At 40.3% G+C, this 22,448-nt stretch overlaps 1 protein-coding gene across 4 annotated transcripts in view; it reads left to right on the top strand.

The window, feature by feature from the left end:
• negr1 (neuronal growth regulator 1) overlaps nt 1–22,448 on the top strand; it is a 339,493-nt gene that overhangs the window by 116,114 nt on the left and 200,931 nt on the right. For all 4 annotated transcript variants that reach the window (XM_035774613.2, XM_035774610.2, XM_035774612.2 and 1 more), the window contains exon 2: nt 8,815–9,041. In XM_035774613.2, coding sequence (XP_035630506.1) covers nt 8,815–9,041 — 227 coding nt within the window. The remainder of the gene's footprint in view (nt 1–8,814; nt 9,042–22,448) is intronic.

Here is a 22,448-nt window from a genome sequence, read left to right on the forward strand (position 1 = left end):
TCTGGAATTTTCCAAGCTGTTTTAAGGCACAGTCAACTTATTGTATGTAAACTTCTGAACCACTGGAAATGTGGTACAGTGTATTAAATAAATTAAATAATCTGTCTGTAAACAATTGTTGGAAAAATGACTTGTGTCATGCACAAAGTAGATGTCCTAACCGACTTGCCAAAACTATAGTTAAAAAAAGAAAATAACAGGTTTTAATGACTTCAACCTAAGTGTATGTAAACTATCAACTTCAACTGTACATACCCAGTAATAATACATTTATCATTGTTATCATTGTTGTTGCTCACAAACTGAAGATTCCTGCTGGGGAGAAGTAGAAGCAAATGGGTCTTCATCCTCAGGCTCAGACAACATTTGTGAAGACACCTGTGTGGCTGAGGAGGTGGAGGTCTCCTCATCCTGAGGCTCTGAGATAATTTTTGAAAAGGCCTGTGTGGCTGAGGAGGTAGATGGCTCATCCTGGCCAGCGCCAGAGGGTGCTCCAAAATATTTTAGAAGTGCCTCTGAATTTGCATTGAAATACAGTATATGAGTCTGACACCCTAAATACATTTGTTGCACAATTAAATATACATGTCATGTCAACCAAATTAACCATACAACCTCCTTAGCTAATTCTAGGCATAAGACACCCACAAGACTCAATATATCATAAAAGATACAAAATATCAGCCTGATGTAGATGGCCTTTAAGTTAGCCTACAGCACTTGAAATTCCCCTTACTGAGCTCCGGACCTAGTAAAATCAATCACACAAAACCTTTATGATGTCACCTCAATGAAAGTTAACCAAATCAATAATGGGCTAGTTAGGTTGTAATCATATTGCTGCAGGCTACACACATTATCATGATGAAACTTTGTGAAATTCTATCCAATGTTATGTAAGCTAGTTGAACAGAAAAGGGAATATTGTCGCCATATGTGCAATAGCAATGCAAGCAACAAAGGCTAACAAAAACAAGTGTTATACTAGCCTATTTCATTACATGCATACTATTATACTCATAAAGAGATGGCATAGCTGCATACCTTTATCTTTGGTGCGTTTCTCCTCTTCTTCTTTCCTCTTTTTCCAAAACTGGGCACCTGATGGCTTAGACCTTTTCTTATCCATGTGTGATGACTTGGTACTCGAGCATCAATACATACCCATCCCCCAACACTGTTAACCAAGAGTCAAGACTAAACCAATTCACCTTGGTGGTGTGCAGACTGGTTTTATATTATTCGATCCAGAAAAAAATGCAACAATATGTCTGTGAAACTATATATTCTCAGTATTTTGAATGAATTGTGGTTTATTTGGTAGCATTTCATAGTGTGACTGATTTTACTAATTGCATTAGTACTGTACAAAGTTAGAGGTGCGCTATTTGATAGATTCCCCCACTCCCCCTACCTCGGGTTCCAGTGGGGAGACCTGAGGTCAACCTACCCATGCCCCCCTCATCATCTCGTACTTCTGAGTGGGAGACCTTCGCAGGCAGAAGCCTGCCTAGCTCACAAACTAGAATCAGGGTGCCCACTCTGACAAGTTTAATTGACCCACAGTCCCACACAGTGACATGATATCATTGACGTGATATGCAAATAAGCGATAGAAAACCGATCGTGCAAATGTCACCGTCCCCCCCCCCAAATAGTGCTGGTGTTCCGTGCCGCCCCTGGCAAGATGACGCCCTGGGCGGCTGCCCTTGTCGCCCATACCTAAATCCGTCACTGCATCAGAAGAAACCTTTGTTGCTTTTATATCATCTCAAATTTAGATATTTATCTAGCTTAATCAAACTCATCAAATGTCTCCTACAACAGTATGGGAATCAATGAAGTCTAATCTAAGGTACCAAATTATTTCGTACAGCGCAATATTAAGAAAGTGCAAATAAATAAAATCTTGGGTTTGGATATTGCACATTCACACTCTTCATCCGCAGATTTCCAAAAACAACATTTGACACCTCAGACAGAGTTTGATCTTTCAACGCGACAAGCTGAAAATCGAATTAGTAAATCACGATACAAAAATTATGAACATCAAATCAAATTTTATTTGTCACATACACATGGTTAGCTGATCGAATCAAATTTATATATAAAGCCCTTCGTACATCAGCTGATATCTCAAAGTGCTGTACAGAAACCCAGCCTAAAACCCCAAACAGCAAGCAATGCAGGTGTAGAAGCACGGTGGCTAGGAAAAACTCCCTAGAAAGGCCAAAACCTAGGAAGAAACCTAGAGAGGAACCAGGCTATGTGGGGTGGCCAGTCCTCTTCTGGCTGTGCCGGGTGGAGATTATAACAGAACATGGCCAAGATGTCCAAATGTTCATAAATGACCACCATGGTCAAATAATAATAATCACAGGAAGAACAGTTGAAACTGGAGCAGCAGCATGGCCAGGTGGACTGGGGACAGCAAGGAGTCATCATGTCAGGTAGTCCTGAGGCATGGTCCTAGGGCTCAGGTCCTCCGAGAGAGAGAAAGAAATAGAGAAAGAGAGAATTAGAGAGGGGATACTTAAATTCACACAGGACACCGGATAGGGCAGGAGAAGTACTCCAGATATAACAAACTGACCCTAGCCCCCCGACACAAACGACTGCAGCATAAATACTGGAGGCTGAGACAGGAGGAATGTTAATGTAGCAAAATGCTTGTGCTTGTGCTTCTAGTGTGCTTGTGCTTTCATCAAATATGGTACAATGTCACCTCCTATCAAATCAAATGTATTTGTCACATACACATGGTTAGCAGATGTTCATGCGAGTGTTGCAAAATGCTTGTGTTTCTAGTTCCGACAATGCAGTAATAACCAACGAGTAATCTAACCTAACAATTCCAGAACTACTACCTTACACTTGTGTGTATAAGGGGATATGTAAATAAAGATATATGAATGAGTGATGGTACAGAACGGCATAGGCAAGATGTAGTAGATGGTACTGAGTACAGTATATGCATATGAGATGAGTAATGTAGGGTATGTAAACATTATTAAGTGGCATTGTTTAAAGTGGCTAGTGATACATTTTTTTACATCAATTTTCATTATTAAAGTGGCTGGAGTCAGTATGTTGGCAGCAGCCACTCAATGTGGTGGCTGTTTAACAGTCTGATGGCTTTGAGATAGAAGCTGTTTTTCAGTCTCTCGGTCCCTGCTTTGATGCACCTGTACTGGCCTCGCCTTCTGGATGATAGCGGTGTGAACAGGCAGTGGCTCAGGTGGTTGTTGTCCTTGATGATCTTTATGGCCTTCCTGTGACATCGGGTGGTGTAGGTGTCCTGGAGGGCAGGTAGTTTGCCCCCGGTGATACGTTGTGCTTACCTCACTACCCTTTGGAGAGCCTTAGGGTTGTGGGCGGAACAGTTGCCGTACCAGGATGCTCTCGATTGTGCATCTGTAGAAGTTTGAGTGCTTTTGGTGACAAGCCAAATCTATGCATTGTTTCAAATCTCCTGGAACTGACATTCTTTAAAACATTCTCAGATAAACTCTCTCCTCTTGCTTTCCCTATTTGAGAAATCATTCTCCTCATACTCTTTACCCTCAACAGTTAGACAAACATGTAAACTCAGCTAAAAAAGGACCCTGTCTTTCAAAGATAATTCGTAAAATCCAAATAACTAGACAGATCTTAATTTAAAGGGTTTAAACACCGTTTCCCATGCTTGTTCAATGAACCATAATCAATGAATGAACATGCACCTTTGGAACGGTCATTAAGACACTTAACAGCTTACAGACAGTAGGCAATTAAGGTCACAGTTATAAAAACAACACTATAGAGGCCTTTCTACTGATTCTGAAAACACATTCTGCCTGAATGTGCCTTAGGCATACTGCAAGGAGGCATGAGGACTGCAGATGTGGCCAGTGCAATAAATTGCAATGTCAGTACTGTGAGATGTCTAAGACAGTGCTACAGAGAGACAGGATGGACAGATGATCATCCTCGCAGTGGCAGACCATGTGTAACAACACCTGCACAGGATTGGTACATCTGAACATCACACCTGCCGGACAGGTACAGGATGGCAACAACTGCCCGAGTTACACCAGGAACGCACAATCCCTCCATCAGTGCTCAGACTGTCCGAAGTAGGCTGAGAGAGGCTGGACTGACGGTTTGTAGGCCTGTTGTAAAGAAGGTCCTCACCAGACATCACCGGGAACTACGTCGCCTATGAGCACAAACCCACCGTCGCTGGGCCAGACAGGACTGGCAAAAAGTGCCCTTCCCTGATGAGTCACGGTTTTGTCTCAACAGGGGGTGATGGTCAGATTCACATTAAACGTCAAAGGAATGAGCAGTACCAAGAGGCCTGTACTCTGCAGCGGGATTGATTTGGAGGTGGAGAGTCTGTCATGGTTTGGGGCGGTGTGTCACAGCTTCATCGCACTGAGCTTGTTGTCATTGCAGGCAATCTCAATGATGTTTATTACAGGGAAAACATCCTCCTCCCTCATGTGGTACCCTTCCTGCAGGCTCATCCTGACATGACCATCCAGCATGAAAATTCCACCATCCGTACTGCTCATTCTGTGCATGATTTCCTGCAAGACAGGAATATTAGTCTTCTGCCATGGCCAGCAAAGAGCCCCGATCTCAATCCCATTGAACATGTCTGGGACCTGTTGGATCGGAGGGTGAGGGCTAGGGCCACCCCCCCCAGAAATGTCCGGGTACTTGCAGGTGCCTTGGTGGAAGAGTGTTATAACATCTCACAGCCAGAACTGGCAGTTCTGATGCAGTCCATGAGGAGGAGATGCACTGCAGTACTTAATGCAGCTGGTGGCCACACACCACTGTTACTTTTGATTTTGACCCCCCCTTTTTGTTCAGTGACACATAATTAAATTTATGTTAGCCACATGTCTGTGGAACTTGTTCAGTTTATCTCTCAGTTGTTGAATCGTGTTATGTTCATTGAAAATAAACACAGTTGACAGTGAGATGACGTTTCTTTTTTTGCTGAGTTCATTTAACTTATTCTGAAGAAGGAAAAAACAACTTGTGCTGTTCATATATGCCAATTTCCTTACTGAATTGCGATGTAAAGATAATTTCTAAGAGTATTGCCTGCCTCTCCCTCATTATCTCTACAACCTGGTTTCATTAAAAATCGTCATTCTTTTTTCAACATCAGATGTCCTTATAATATGCTTTATAATCCCTCTTCATCTGACACTCCAGAGATATTGTTATCACTTGATGCTGAGAAGGTCTTTGATTGGGAGAAGTGGGATTATCTATTTTATACTCTCAAACTATTTGGATTCAGTCCCAATTTTATGTCCCGGATCAAAGTTCTTTACTCCTCCCCTATGGCTGCAGTGTGCACAAACAATAACCTTTCATCTTATTTCCAACTTCAGCATGGGACAAGACAAGGTTGTCTTCTATCCCCTCAGCTGTTTGCCATCACAATTGAGACATAGCAATATGTAATAACACCACTATCAAAGGTATTTGAAGAAGAGGTTTAGACATGCTTTTATATATGTACGACCCTTTAACTGGGATCCAGGTTCTACTAAAGACATTTGGTAAAATATCCGGGTATAAGGTTAATCTACAAAAAAGTTAATCGATACCTATTGATCCTTCAGCCATGCAAACTTATTTTAGTCATGCGCCCTTCAGAGTGACTACACAGAAATTTTTATATTTGTGAATTTGGGTCACACACGATTTCAAAGATCTCTATAAAGCCAATTTCCCTCTCTTGATACTCATTCTCAAACATGATCTTGAACGCTGGGATTTACTTTCTCTTTCTTTGGGCCAAAGATTGAACACTGTTAAAATGATCGGCGATCGTTTGGTCTCAGTGAATTTGCAACTTATTAAAGGACCATACATTCTCTCCATCATTATCAGACCGGGTCTTTCATATCTGGTCTGGAAAAGGGATCTCCTCACTGAACGACTTGTACATTGATATGGATTTTACATCTTGTTAGCAGTTAGAACAAAAGTTAAATATTCCTAGATCCCATTTCCTTTAGATACCTTGAGATACCTGCAATTGCGTAGCTTTGTATCTTCATACTCTAGTCACTTCCCATCACACCCACCTACCTCCCTTCTAGATTATATTTTTAAAGGGAAACCTTATTTGAATGGGGGCATATGCTTGAACTATGAGAAGAACCAATAGGAAGAGGATTTAGGTGAACAACTTTCAGATGAAACTTGTCAGAGTATGCTTCAGATAATACCTTCATCTATGTCTAAGACATGCTGTAATTCAATTTAAAATAGTTCATCGGCTACATTGGTCAAAGGCAACATTATCCAAGATTAGACCCGAAATAGATCCCACTTGTGACCGATATAAGCAGGCTCTTGCTACTTTATTTACATGTTTTGGACATGCCCAAAATTGACAGATTTCTGGATGTTTTCTAAGATACTGGAGAGACCTATAGAACCTTCTGCCTTTATTACATTATTCGGAGTAGCACCACAGGAGGCCCCTCTAAACAGTTCTATGGGAAACATGCTGTCGTTTACTACTCTTCTAGCTAGACGTCTTATACTATTTAAGTGGAAGGATCGTTTTCCTCCTACTTTTAACTATTGGATAAAGGAACATATGCAACATCTTAAGCTAGAGAAGATATGCTACACTGTGAGGGGATGCATTTACATTTTTAAATATCTGGCAACCTTTCCTGACCTTTGTAGAAGACATGGACCCAGTCAATTTCACAACTCCATAAACCAACCCGAATTAGAATTTGTGTAATTTATTTTCCCCCCTTTTTTAACTTTTTGTTTTATAAGGTGTTTGTCTTTTTTTTACTATTTTGATTATATTACTTATTGTTTATCATGTCTGGTTTTGGGGTGGGGCTATGTTAGATCATGGGGGGGTTGGGTGGGGGTTGATTTGGTATGGGAGCCGTGTGTGTTCGGCCCTCTAACTGTTCTGTCTGTTATCTCTATAATCATAAAAAATGCCAAATAAAAACATGTTAAAAAAACGAACAAAGAATTATCAATTAAAATAAAAACAGCTTGCCCACACGATGCCACACACGTAGTCTACGGTTGTGAGGCCGGTTGGTGGCACTGCCAAATGATCTAAAACGATGTTGGAGGTGGCTTATGATAGAGAAATTAACATTCAATTATCTGGCAACAGCTTTGGTGTATATTCCTGCAGTCAACATGCCAATTGCACGCTCCCTCAACTTGAGACATCTGTGGCATTGTGTTGTGTCACAAAACTGCACATTTTAGTGGCCTTTTATTGTCCCCAGCACAAGGTGCACCCGTGTAATGATCGTGCTGTTTAATCAGCTTCTTTATATGCCCCATCTGTCAGGTGGATGGATTCTCTTGGCAAATGAGAAATGCTCACTAACAGGGATGAAAACTAATTTGTACACAACATTTTAGAGAAATAAGCTATTTCTGCATATGAACATTTTTTGGGATCTTTTATTTTAGCTCATGAAACATTGGGACCAATATAAAGGACAGATTTCCACCAGTCTAATGTTTCTTGGCCCAAGCAAGTCTCTGCTTCGTATTGGTGTCATTTAGTAATGGTTTCTTTGCAGCAATTTGACCATGAAGGCCTGACTCATGCAGTCTCCTCTGAACAGTTGATGTTGAGATGTGTATATTACTTGAACTCTGTGAAGCATGTATTTGGTCTGCATTCTGAGGTGTAGTTAATTAACTCTAATGAACTTAACCTCTGCAACAGAGGTATCTCTGGGTCTTCCTTTCCTGTGGCAGTCATCATGAGAGCCAGTTTCATCATACTGCTTGATAGTTTTTGCAACTGCGTTTGAAGAAACATTAAAACTAGTTGCGATTTTCCAGATTGATTAACCTCCATGTCTTCAAGTAATGATGGGTTGTAATTTCTCTGTGCTTATTTGAGCTGTTATTGCCATGATATTAACTTGGTCTTTTACCAAATAGGGCTATCTTCTGTATACCACCCCTACCTGCCCACATGTGTTAATTGAAATGCATTCCAGGTGAATCCCTCATGAAGCTAGTTGAGAGAATGCCAAAAGTGTGAAAAGCTGTCATCAAGGCAAAGGGTGGCTACTTTGAAGAATCTCCCATCTAAAATATTTTTAACATGTTTTTGGTTACTACGTTATTCCTTATGTGTTATTTCATATTGTTGATGTCTTCACTATTATTCTACAATGTAGAAAATAGTAAATAAATAAAAACCCTGGAATGAGTAGCTGTGTCCAAACTTTTGACTGGTACTGTATCTTCGAAAAATAATTTTAAAATGTGAAGTAGTACAAAACTGTCAAGCGCATTGGTTTCAAAACAGCGGCCCCTGTGGAAGGTTGACGTTTATTGTCATGAATATTTTCCTGGAGTCAGAACTGAGAACAGAACTGAGCAGCAAAGTCAAAATTGGCTTTATCGTAAAAATGTATGAAACCAAAAATGTGCTTTTTGGTTTAATTTAAGGTTAGGAATAGGCATTAGAGTTAGCAGGTTTAAAATAAGATTATATGACTTTGTCAACTAGTGACCATTGGTCTCTATCATAGTGTCCTAGTGTATGTACAGGGTCTTGCACAGGCTCTTACTTTGTGTACACTACTGAATGTTTAATCTGGTCCCAGATCTGTTTGTGCATTGGCATGACGACGAGCATATGAGTTTGATATACAGCACAAAAAGGCCAGTCTACTGTTATGTGTAATAGGCTCTTGTGGGTCAGTCATTGATTAGCCATGTCATCAGTGACTTCCAGCCTTAGAGACTCCTTTAAATCTGACTGGGCTCTTTTTTTTCTACTCCTAGGTGCACTTCGGATGGAATCTCTAAAGGAGCTTGGTTGAACCGTTCCAGCATCATCTTCGCAGGGAATGACAAGTGGTCCGTGGACCCTCGTGTGTCCATCGTATCGAGTGGGGGGGAGTACAGCCTGCAGATACAGAAAGTGGACGTGACTGACGACGGCTTGTATACCTGCTCTGTTCAGAGCGAGCGCAATCCAAAGCCAAAGCACCTTCATCTAGTCGTTAAAGGTATCTGACTTTTTAACATATCACGGGTGGTGTGCACTGCATCACACTGCGTTTAAAAAAATTATCGAGTGGGGTGTGGAATTATTGCATCCCTTCATAAAGATGAGCAGAAAAGACTGTATAAAATAATATACAACCCATACCGAAGCCTAATATATTGACATATATTTCAAATGCATTAAGTATGTACTCGTATTTTAAATAAATAGATCTAAATACACGTATTACTTAAATATGTCCATGTACAATATGTCACATATATTTCATAAATATATTCATAGTGATGTCATTTCCAGGCAAGAGTATCTGCTGGCTTCGTGCTTGGCTGTCGCTTCTTCCTGCTACCTGTTCAGTAACAGTGTTGAGTGTGTATTCATTAACTTTGATTTGATAATGCTTTGTCTGTTTTTTAAGTCTCTGTTTTTGTCAACTTTTCTGCTCTTTATTCATGTTTTTGTTTAGTCTGATCTTTTGTTTTCACTCCTGCTTTTTTGTTTTTCTTTTCATCCCTACAATTGTAAAGTGACTTTGGGTCCTTGAAAAGTGCTATATAAGTCCCATGTATTATTTTTGTATTTATTTACATATTCGATTTTGGACGTTTTTATATGATTTGTTTATATTTTTCACAGAAACCCAGATAGTTTGTACAGTGGTTGGTCCACTAAAAGCTTTGCGATTATGCTGCGGGACTTAGAGGTAATTTGTGGTTCAGTGCAGTACCCTGTGTCACCACTTCATTGCTCCAGACCAGCACAAGGGGGAGTTAGATCACTGATTATGCTTTTCGGTCCTACTGTGTCTCTAACTGACAATGAATGGGCGACATAAACTTAAATAGAAACTGATAATTGTGCACGACTTCAGGATTACTTACTAAAACTGTTGTTACACTAAGGTTTTTATTTTTTATTTTGTTAGGATTATTTTGCTCTTACTGTAGTACTGTAGGCCACTCTCGACCGGTCAACTTGTACAGCGCCTGAGTGGTGCAATGGTTTAAGACTGGAAGACCCATGAGATGACTGACGGTTTTTGGTTTCTCTTCCTCTAAAAACAGAAATTAATTCTAAATAACAAACTGGCTTTATTTTCAAATTAGTAACAATGTCTCACCCCATGTTCAAGAATGGTCCTTTTCTCTTTCTTTTTACGTTATTTGAAAACTAAATGTTCAAAATACTGTTATTTTTGAAGCAAAGTGATTATTATTATTATGAAGTTAGAATTATATGAAAGCCCCTTGGATATTCTCACAGATATATTATTAAACCTGTTTTTATCAGCACAATATATTTTGACCATATTGGTCTTGGCTCTTGACTGGCGCACAATGGGATTGCCTTGCAGTTCTCCAGCTGCATCCACTGAAAGCATGCGAGGTTCAAGGAACGAGGGTAGGAGGCACGGGATGGGCCACAGAGCCACGCACAGGAGACATATTCTTAGCTAAAAGCCCAGTACTGTGTTGCCTATGCCCGACCGTCACGTTGTACAGTGCCATAATTTTCATTCCATCCTAACGGACACCCAAAGGGTTTTTAATTTTTCTTGGAATATAAACACCCTAATATTAATAAAATTAATCCCAAACTCTAACAGTAATTGGAAAGGTAGATACAATTTATTTGTGACATTGTGATAACAATAAAGAATGTTAACAAGATGCTTTGTTTTTATTTAGAGTCGTGATGGACTGCTGGTGGCATTTTGAAAACAGGTTTTCAAGCACGTGTAGCCCGATTAGCTGGACAATAGACTCTTTATAGCCTGGCTACTGTAGGTGTGAACATCCCCCTATCTGCAATGTATTCGATGCTTAAGTAGTCTGAAGTGTTACATTTCTAACTCAAAACAGCTAAAAACAGTATTTCTTCATCAACATCTTTATGCTTTTGTTAATAAAATAACTAGAAAAAAGACATTCAAAATGCAGATGGTTATTTAAACTACATTTTAGTTGCACTTCCACCCAGGTCCACAATCATGGATAAAACATTTCTGAGAAGATCAATGTATTTGTTGCATTTCTCTAGCCAAAACGTCTTGATGCCCTCAAATGTTTGGACCGACTTACTCATTCCAGGGTTTTCTTTATTTTTACTATTTTCTACATTGTAGAATAATGGTGAATATATCACAACTGTGACATAACACATATGGAATCAGTTAAGAACAAATTATTATTTACAAGGACAGCCTACTCATTCCTCCCTGTCGGGCAATTGAACCCCGATCTCCCACATGCCCACAAAACACGGGAATTATTTAGCTAAATAGCCCAGAACTGTAGCCTACTCCTGACCGTCACAAAAATCTATTTCTTGGAATAGAAACACCATAATATTAATCAAATTAATTAAGCTATTTAAAAAAAAAAATCCCATATACTATGCTCTTACAAAAAAAGGTTTTAAATTATCTAGTACAGCCACTATTTAAAGGCTATCAACAACTTCTCAAAGATGCCCTCTGCTGGTCAAACTAGCATTAATGGTACCAGTGGTTGGCACTTAAATAACATGCCATAGAATTCTGCGGCACCACACACACACGCTATGCTGCAGTACACTGCAACTTTTAAAGAACGAACCACCTTAGTTTCACATGGAGGTCGCTAACAAATGTTTTCAATGCTGCAGGAGCTGTGTTTATTTTGCTCTATTCTGGGATAATGTGTTCAGTCTGGACTTTCAATGTAGCAACTGTTTGCTTGCAGAGGACTACAGGGGCGAAGTGGCTACTCTTAGAAAACTAGTAGCAAACTTACACAAGCTACTGGGGAATCCACGTCCTCCTACTTTCTCCTCTACTCCAAAAGCTGGACAATGCTCTGGCCTGGTGGAAGTTTTGCCACCATGTCGTCTCTCCACAGCCGACATACCGGTGCTCTGCAGGGATCCCACCGTGAAGGGGTCTCTCCCTTCCCTGGAGAATGGAGTTAGTAGTAGGATGCTTCTGGATGACTTAGTGGATGTTCCTTTTCTTGACCTTACCAACCAGCCATGGAGGCACATCTCTCGTCGTGGAAGTCAACAGCGGCGGCATTTGGCAAAAGTGGCCTCCTTGGTGGTGGAAAGCCCGGACCGGATACAGACTTCAAACAGCTTCGCCACCCTGGATCCAGAGGTTCTAGCGCCTTCATCCCTACATGGTTTTGTTTCGAGATCAGATCCAGAGGTACCTGCGTAGGCCGGAGGTACCTGCCTATGCCTTTGTCCCCTGTTCTGTCTCTACATTGAAGCGTTGACTGATCAAATCAAGCTCCTCAAAGGTATTTACTCCCATTAAATATATCATTCTGCTACAGCTTCCCATGTTGATAGGGGTATTATAAATAGTAATTCTGTGGCTGTTAATTTAACTTCCATTGATCGCTCTGTTAGCTACCATAAGCAACCCACTGTTGTTAGCTCCAAATATAGTATAAATAGTTGTCAAGCTATCATATTGCTACATGTGCTCATAAGCATACAGGTACTGTCAACAGTAAACTTGTGCACATTTACCTGAATCTACTAATCGTTTATTCTACTATTAGTTTGACCCCAGAGTGGCACAGTGTTCGAAGGCACTGCATCTCAGTGCTAGAGGCGTCACTACAGACCCAGGTTTGATCCCAGGCTGTATCACAAACGGTTGTGACTGGGAGTTCCACAGGGCGGCGCACAATTGGCCCAGCGTCGTCCTGGTCAGGGGAGGGTTTGACCGGAGGGGCTTTACATGTAGGCGTCATTATAAATTAAAATTTGTTCTTAACTGACTTGCCTAGTTAAATAAAGGTTAAATGTTGAATCCAATCAGAAAGCCAATTGTGTCTAGCTCATCCAGTTCTATTGACTCTTGCGGCACCATGGATACTCCTGCGATTTTCAAATCTCGCAGAGGGCTTGGACTGTTACATATATAGTGCCTTCTGAAATTATTCCCCTTGACTTTTTCCACATTTTGTTACGTTACAGCCTTATTCTAAAATGTATTAAATAAAATCAATGATTCAGCAATCTACACACAATAACCTATAATGACAAAGCGAAAACAGGTTTAGATTTTTTTGCAAATGTATACATAAAAAAATATACCTTATTAACGTAAGTACTCAAACCCTTTGCTATGACTCTCGGAATTGAGCTCAAGTACATCCTGTTTCCTGATCAACAGTTTAAAGACAGTGGAAAACAGTAGAGAGGCTGTAAACAGTAGTGAAGCTACATACAGACACTGGTTAGTTAGGGCTGATTGAGGTAGTAGTGACTATGCGTATATGATAAATAGAGAGTAGCAGCAGCATAAAATAGGTTTTGGGGAGGGCACACAAAACAAATATTCTAGGTAGCCATTTGATGACCTGTTCAGGAGTCTTATGGCTTGGAGGTAAAAACTGTTGAGAAGCCTTTTTGTCCTAGACTTGGCACTCCAGTACCGCCTGGTGTAGAGGTCCTGGATGGCAGGCAGCTTAGCCCCAGTGATGTACCGGGCCGTACGCACTACTCTCTGTAGTGCCTTGCGGTCAGAGGCCGAGCAATTGCCGTAGCAGGCAGTGATGCAACCAGTAAGGATGCTCTCAATGTTGCAGCTGTAGAACCTTTTGAGGATCTCAGGACCCATGCCAAATCTTTTCAGTTTCCTGAGGGGGAATAGGCTTTGTCGTGCCCTCTTCACAACTGTCTTGGAGTGTTTGGACCATTCTAGTTTTTTGGTGATGTGGACACCAAGGAACTTGAAGCTATCAACCTGCTCTACTACAGCCCCGTCGATGAGAATGGGGGCGTGCTCGGTCCTCCTTTTCCTGTTGTCCACAATCATCTCCTTAGCCTTGGTTTCGTTGAGGGATAGGTTGTTATTCTGGCACCACCCGGCCAGGTCTCTGACCTACTCCCAATAGCCTGTCTCGTCGTTATCGGTGATCAGGCCTACCACTGTTGTGTCGTCTGCAAACTTAATGATGATGGTATCTAGTTTGGCATGGACATCATCGTATTTAGCTTTGGCTAAATACGATTTTATACGATTTAGTTCCTGTTGAAGATGATTTTGTTGAAAAAGTTTGATCGTTCGTCATAAGTTTTTGCAATTACATTTAATTTTTCAGTTTTCAAACGCAGTTCCGTAGCTAGCATAATTTTTCCCTTTTCTGCATTTGTCATCAGTTTCCCAGTTCTTTCCACCTGTCCCTTTATGTCTACTGTTACTTGCTCGTGTTTCAGCTGTGCACTGCTGTATTGGACCGATGCCAATCTCGGATGGCAAGACATCAGGGCTAGACTGGAGAGGACTTTTACAAGGCCTGCACACGATGGTTGATTTTGGAGAGCGTTGTTCGCAATTTCTGCTGTTTATCCGCTAATGGCATAATTAGGGTTGGTATCGCTGCTGAGGTCAGAGATCAATCCATTTATGGGAGGTTCACTAAATAGTGGGCGAGTGGGGATTACCTACTCTGATATCTTGCACATTATTAGAATAGAATATTTGAAAGGAAAAACATGTAATTCCTAATTGTCCTAAGTTTCATTTTGGAATACGTTGGAAGCTGCAAAGACAATTTTTATATTTTTATAGACGTTAATGAACCATCAGTACTGTACCAGTAATGTGGGAGTATAGACGTGAATGAATTTGAAAAAGCAAATTGAATTGATTAATTGATTTAATGATTAATCATACCTGGATAGGCTATCTGGGAATTAAACTTTAATTAACCTGGGAAGTTGGTTCATCTAAGTCACTATTGAAATGTTTAAAATGTATCATTTAATTGGAAGAACCTTAAGGTGTGTTCGACAATAGAACTTATTAAATTGACTGAGACGATGATATCCAATCAATTGAGTGTCTGGATTATCATAAGTGTAAACAGTAGTTCAAATGTTAGGGTACATTCACCACTAGGTTCACATATCCCTATGGCCAAAGCCACGATGTGATTCCCCCTGGAGGCGAGACATCTGTCAGTGCTGGGGTTTACTGAATATTTTACTGATTGATCAAATTCATTGATTAATTAAACCTGTATAGACTATTTGGGAATTAATCTTGAATTATCCTGAGAGCATAGCTTAATCTAGGTTAATGTGGAAAAAGTTTAAATTGTCTCATTGTATAAAACCGATCAACCTCGATATTATTTAAAAGATCCACCTTAAAAGGTAAATCTGGCAATTTTACTTTATTAGTTAAATTGAATGAGACATCGATATCCAATCAATTGCGATTGGCTGGATATCAGAAGTAACCACTTGTAAACGTGATCCACGTTTGGGTGTTACCTAATTCCATTTTAAGAAATGTACTGGCTATTCTTCACCACCAGAGGTCACTGAAAGCACACACTGAAATGAAACAGAAGTACAAAGGGTGGGACTTCCGTCGTGCAAGGAGGAGTAAATTCAATGTGACACAAGAAAACAAAATTGCTGTTTCCCTGTTAGCAGTAGCATCTCGTGCCAACTACCTATTCTTATACTGTTCCACAGCGTAAATAATTCCATGCACATGGAAAGGGGGGTTAACTAGTGATGTCTCACATTCAGCATACTCTTTGTTAGCATTGTATTACCGGAGTGCACGGTACATAAAACAGATACGCCTGTGGCCTACCCACGCTATAGGTGGAAAGATAAGACTTCGGCTCGGTCACCGAACAGATCTATACTCTAATTTCTAACATTACTGGATCTATGCCCTTGCTCTATAAATTAGTATTGTTTGGCCTAAAGGACTAAATCTGTCATTTTACAACTCATTGCACTGACGCTATCAGATACACACACACACCGAAGGCACTTGAAATGGAAACACACACTCCAGCATTCATATACAACGCAGTCTGTTTGTACAATTGATATATATCTAATTCACATTAAAGTCTCATTCTATCTTAGATCCCTCGCACGGGGTGTCATTAATGTTGTGTCTCTGGCTTATCATTAAATGTCTAGACTTATTTTATCAAATACATTTTTTGTAATTATTATTACGTGATAAACTAATCATGTAAATATAATTAACTTGGAAGTAGGGGTGCTATGGAAAATGTTGGTTTACAGAGTCATCATTTTCCGAATATAACTCTTCATATATTTTAATATCTGATCAATTAGTATTTTATTACTTATTGTTGTTACCTTCTGTCAGTCTCATCTGAACGTAGTAAAATTCTTAGTTATCTGCACGAACCCAGCCTCTACTATGAATCATCCATACAAAAATTGGCTTAATTATTTATTTACTAACTAACTAAATAATTACAGAAATACACAACAAACAAACGATAGATATTGGTTACTAACAATGATAGGAAAGAGTCCCTAGTGGGCTAAGCCGATATGACGGCTTGGTAGACAAAGGAAAGGGGGTGTGGACTGAGAAAGAGCGGGAAAGACAAATGGATTATTACACACAGTCTATAATTATATTAATTGACATGCTAATCCTTTGCCCATGAACGGCCAGCCGTTCGAAAAATAAATTGCAATTCATATTTACGCCAGGATGTTGTTGTCGTCTTTGTTGGATTCCGGTCCATCTGCTGGAGTTCATCAGTCTCTCTGGTTAACTTTCATTTGAAGTCAAGTATTTTGTGGTTTTCTCAAAAGTGAGGTTACAAGTTTATCAACTTGGTATTATTTCTGATGAATTATAACCCTTTCTGGTATCTGAACTCGTTGTGTTCGATCTAAATCTTGATTGGCTTACACATGGCGCCGATCAGTTTAAGAATATCTGTCTTGATTTCAACTTGACACAGTTGATAACGAAACCCACTTGGATTAATGTAAAAACCTAGAAAACTCCTCATTGATTGACCTTATCCTGACTAAAAATCCCCATAAGTATTTGGCTGGTGGTGTTTTTGCACATGATCAGCAACCACTGCCCTATTGCTTGCATTAGAGATACAATATTGAAAAACTCTGACCTTCGTATAACTGAAGAGACATTTTTAAACATTAATCTAAAAAAGAGTCCCTAGTCTTAGTATGACTTCCCTGTCCAAATAAAGGTTTAATAATATTAATAATTTGAAAGTAAGGTCTTTAAACATCAAATTGATACTTACAATATAGATTCGTTCACCCTGTCCATTTTCAAATTAAGTTGACAGGTACCCTATGGATAATGCGGAGTGTGAAAGATGACAATCCACACAAAATGAATAATTACGTGTTAATGTTCATGAACATAAAATGTATACCTACCATACAGATTCCTTAACCTACAGTGTCCATTTTCAGACTCACAAGTTGACAGTTACCCTGTGGATAATGCAGAGATAGAGAGTCAGGCTAACAATTCCACACAAGATAAATAACTGTTTTCTTAGCAATTGTATTAGTATAAAATAATACTAATTTTCATGTTTTCTTTTTATACAATATAGCTTAATATTTTTTATTTTATTTTATTTTATACAGTCTTTTTTCACTCACTTTTATCTAGGGTTCCAATAAATCCCGAACCCCGCTGTATGTTCATTGGTGAGATGTTCACAATCAGCCCAATTATGTGTTTTCTTAAAAGTAAGACTGTGGGGAATGCTTTATATTACCAAAGCAGACAATGTAGCTCCATTTTTAGGGTGTAACCCTTAAGTGCTGACAGTTATTGTTAAGATTCCATGATGTTGTTTGTAAGCTATTACGTGGATCATGTATTCCTCACAATTCCTCATACTGGACATGACAATATCCTCCCATCGTCCAATACATCAGATAGCTAATGATCACATGTGTATCCAGCACCATCTGTGCAGGGGATGTGTTTGTGATTCATTTTTCAACTCGCTATATAAACATGTGGGTGATATTTGTTGGTCTACTAATACTTTTGAATTAAGGCTTGCCTTTAGGCCTGTAGGCTATGGTAAACTGAGTTAAATTGTTTTATGATCTGTATAAGGCATGCTACATAGGCTATGTGTGTTTTTACCCAAGTCTCTCTTTTTTTATCATGGAATTTAAAGATTGAAGGTAAAGATTAAACAATGGTGACATTTTTGTCTAATTGAGAATATGGGCCCATTTCAGAGAGGGCTATGACCTTTCACTATTGATTTGTGTTTCTTTAAAAGTATTCATAATAGGAGGGACATAATACTAGATGTTTCAGCCTTATATACTGTATATCTGCCAGCGGGCCCTTTTGAAGGCAGAACAAATTGGATTGCATCTTCATTCATATTTACGGTCAATACATTTATCTTTTCTGCTGCAATCTTTTTTTGATTCTGACATGCTTGCACAGAGCTAATTGACAACATAGACAGCAAAATAATAGTTTGTTGGTGCTGTAATATAGGCTGAGTGTGGCTGAGTTTGTATGTTAATGTACGAATGCTCCAACCGTTGAGTGCTGCAGATCACGAGAGTGACCTTATTGAAAATCCATTTTCCAAATGCCATGCTCTAGCTCTTTAGTGGGGTGATGCTAAAGAAATTACTGTCGACCTGACTCAGAATACGATTTTCATGTTGAAGCCTATGTTACAGAGATGAGTGTGAGGTGGGAATAAGCTTATGGGTGATCCTACCAATGAGGATGTGTGTTATTTATAGCTTTATGTTAACCATTTTTGTATACAGTACCCTACATTATTCCCTAAGGGTTTGACCATGCTTCACAAAATCTGGAACCCATCTTCCTGCAATTACTAAAGAGCAAATGTACCTCATGGATCCATCTAACCATGTTCCATAGTACAAGGAAAACACCACCCGAAAACAATATTTTAGTATTTCTTTCATTGGTCCATTGTTTATAATAGTCCCAAAAGTTTTCAAGATACTCTATGTAACATTCAAAATACAGAAATCATCCCCATATAATGCATTTTGCATCATATTTGTATTTATTATGGATCCCCATTAGCTGCTGCCAAGAATTAAGGCAGTTATACAATTGTATACAAACATTACAATACATTCATTACAGAAGTCACAACACGCTAAGTGTATGCCCTCAGGCCCATACTCCACTACCACATATCTACAACACAAAATCCATGTGTACGTGTGTTTATAATGTGTGTATATGCATGTGTCTGTGCCTATGTTTGTGTTACTTCACAGTCATATGATGCTGCGTTTTGCATCATCTGGGTACAAGGGCTCCAGTAATCAGTGATGTACCTCAATTGGCAGTGCCACAACGAGTAAGATGAGTCCCGGTAACCGGCTGGCATGCAGCGCTGGACCGCCCGCATTTAAAATTGTCATGTTGGAGACAGACAGCTAATTTCAGGGTTCAAATGAACCAAAGAGACTGTGTGTTGGATATTAGCATGGTTGTGTCCAACCCTGCTTGTTTCCTCGACTCTGCTACCAACCGCCTGGCATCACTAGACACCTCATGGGGATTATTGAGCTACAGGCAGGAATCAGCAAACGACCCCAGTAATGAGCCACCAATGGGTGAGGAGTGCCCCCTTGTGGACAGGGAGCGAGTTGCTCGTCTTTTTACTCTCACCCTGTGGACTCCTTGAACCCTTTGAGCACCATGGAACTCGGGGTAACAGAAGGGGCATCAAGCACAGATCATTTTCCATTATACGTCGTGCTTCTGTGAAACTGTATAGCCTGCGTAAAGCCTGGCCCCTTTATGGGCACAGGGGGCTCCAGCAATGGCTGACGTAGTACCCCTTTCAGCCTTAACCAAAATGGGGGCCCAGTGGTCACAGTAATGTTTTTGTGGAGGGGAGCACAATGATTTATACATACACTAGATGACTGATGTATACACTAAAGCCTCTCAATTGCAGAAGAAAGCAGTGTGGCATCTTCCTTCAGTCTTGAAACACTCTTTTTTTTACCGCAGCACGATCTGTTTAGAACAACCAAGCGACTTAATGCTGAAGACACTAAACAAGAGTGCTACACAAGTAATTCCACTGTGGGGAGGCATGAATAGCTAGTAGCAGTAGCTTGTCCACCTTGGCGATTTAGCTAACCTGGCTTGCACACTATGCAGTGCTTGTTTAGCTAGCCTGGTCTCGAAAGTCTACGTAGAACCGGACCACCGAGGTGGGACCGGACCCTTCATCGACAAGTCTGGGAAGAGAGGCACATATTGCTTGACTGAGGCATACACAGGTGGCATGTAGATTCCCATAACCTGCAACAGAGCGCATGGGAGTTAGGGTGAGCGCAAACACTACGCCCAGGCAGAAAATATATTTGATCCGACCAAAGACCCAATCCATCTCTGCATCCCGCAACTCAGCCGAGGTACGAGCATCCGGGAGATGAAGTCACTATTGGAAACGCCAGTCGCGGACCAGCCACTGTTTCTGGCATCGTCCACTAGTCTTGCATATGAGCTGATTCAAGCAAGAGCAGCCAGAGCATGCACCGAGCAGAAACAAACAAGACAACAAACATGAGTTTCTTTAGGGCATGGCCGCGACCTCGACCCAGCTTGTTAAGCTTTCGTCGTTTCGGTCACATTAGCCATCTTACCCATTGCTATAGTCAGGCCAAGCAATCCTACCAATAACTAATTGGTTTGTGGTCAGTGGTCTAACATCCAGAGGGTGAGCACACTCGGTCACAAAGGGACAGTTAAGTTGGCGCAAAGTCAGATAGTCTCGTGTTACAAAATTATAGCGTGAATCATTCCTGCTCAGTTCAAGGTGAAGAGCGGAATAATTTAAGAAATCAGTCCGAGCCTCGGGGTTATCACCTGGGGAAGGCAGGGCTTCCAGCAAGGCTTTTTGTTCATTGGCCTTGTCAGGGGGTGATTTTAGTTCTAAAGTCGAAGTCTTGAGACCGCGACTCCCCATAGTTGTGTTCTACCAAGAGTACCGACTGAAAGGGAACTGGATACCACTCCAATCCTATTTTCCACCCTTTCCGAACATTGTGTAAATGTTGTTATCATACTGGTCATCATACTACTGTACCTACTGCTTGCAGCCACAGCATATCAAGTATATGAGTGAGGAGACACATCTGCCACAACTGAGCCACCAGACACAAGCCTGGGAGACAAGGGCATATTTGAACGTATGCCAGAGGAGTCCAATGCTTCAAAGGACGATTCACTCCAGCTGATCACGGTCAGGTCCCAGACAAGCTGCTCACAGTAGTTAAGAATATGGTTAATTAATTGGCAGCAGCTCGGTCATATATCTATTTATGTACTATAGGGTCTGCACAGCACACTTTGACACCTCCATAACTTCATGTGTTGTATGTACCTTTTGTTTATTTGCTTTGTCAAACTCTACGTTGTGAATTATTGCCTGTCACATTGTGATGCCTTCCATTGTGTATGTAGAGTTTGTCTCTGGTACAGAGGGATTCATGCTCAGATGAGATCCGTTGTCGTATTATGTCTCATTATGTTACAGTAACTGCTGCAGATAAGCACATTCATTGTGCATTACACCCACCTAAAACCCATCATATTGGCGTCACAGAACAATTTGCAAACTACAGACAATCTGCATAATTTTACTGTCAGCATTCATGACATAGACCTACAAGCATCATTGTATCAAGCTCTCAGGTTGTCTTCATTAGGGCACACAGTAGCAAAATGTGTTGCAATGGAAAACAAAAATGTGCATTTCCAATTGGACAATTCCATGTAGTACCTCTCCGTTTTACTCTGTTTATTTTGTTTGGTGCCTACTGAACATGACCCTGACCCTTTATGGCAATGTGCAAAGTCAGGAGTGGGAAGTTTCACACGACAAAGATATCCCTGCTTTAAAGACTGTTGAACGACTGTATGCAAGTGAAAGCAGGGGGGGGGTATATATGGATATAACTGCTCCCTCACCTCTCTGAATCATTTAATCTCTGTGTGACATTATCCTCATCGGGGACCCCATGTCACCTCAACAAATTAGAGTTTTGCATCTGTGCTTCTCTCCCTGAGCTTTATTGCCATTAAACAGTACCCAGGAGGCTGTTTAAAAATCATTGAATTCAAAACACTTTATTGCTTAGGTATCACAAGCAGCACAGAGGGTTGCCTTGGATAGAAAGGGCACATTTGAATACCTTAGTTTCCCCAATGGCTCTTGTGGGAAAGAATATTTTCACCATTGTCTTGTGCATGCAAATAATCCAGATTATTCTGGTCTGGATGTATCAGGTCATTTTCCTCCAGGACTTTATTGTGTAGAAAAAAAGAAAGCATATCATGTCAAGGTATACAGATAATGTGAAGGTATGCTTCAATAGATTAGCTGGCCAATGTGTGACATTAGGATCACAATAGTAAATTGATGTAATCCAAATGTAACAGTATTGTCTTGTTTTGTAGAAAAAAATACAGAGGCTAACAGACCATGACTCAATAACTGAACATTCACCACCTAGAGCCATTAGGTTACTTTTGTATTCCATACATTGTCTATGTTAAAGACCACATAGTGAGATAGCTTGGGCCTATATGTGA

The sequence above is a fragment of the Oncorhynchus keta genome, chromosome 8 (assembly GCF_023373465.1).
Source record: "Oncorhynchus keta strain PuntledgeMale-10-30-2019 chromosome 8, Oket_V2, whole genome shotgun sequence".
NCBI classification, from domain to species: domain Eukaryota; kingdom Metazoa; phylum Chordata; class Actinopteri; order Salmoniformes; family Salmonidae; genus Oncorhynchus; species Oncorhynchus keta.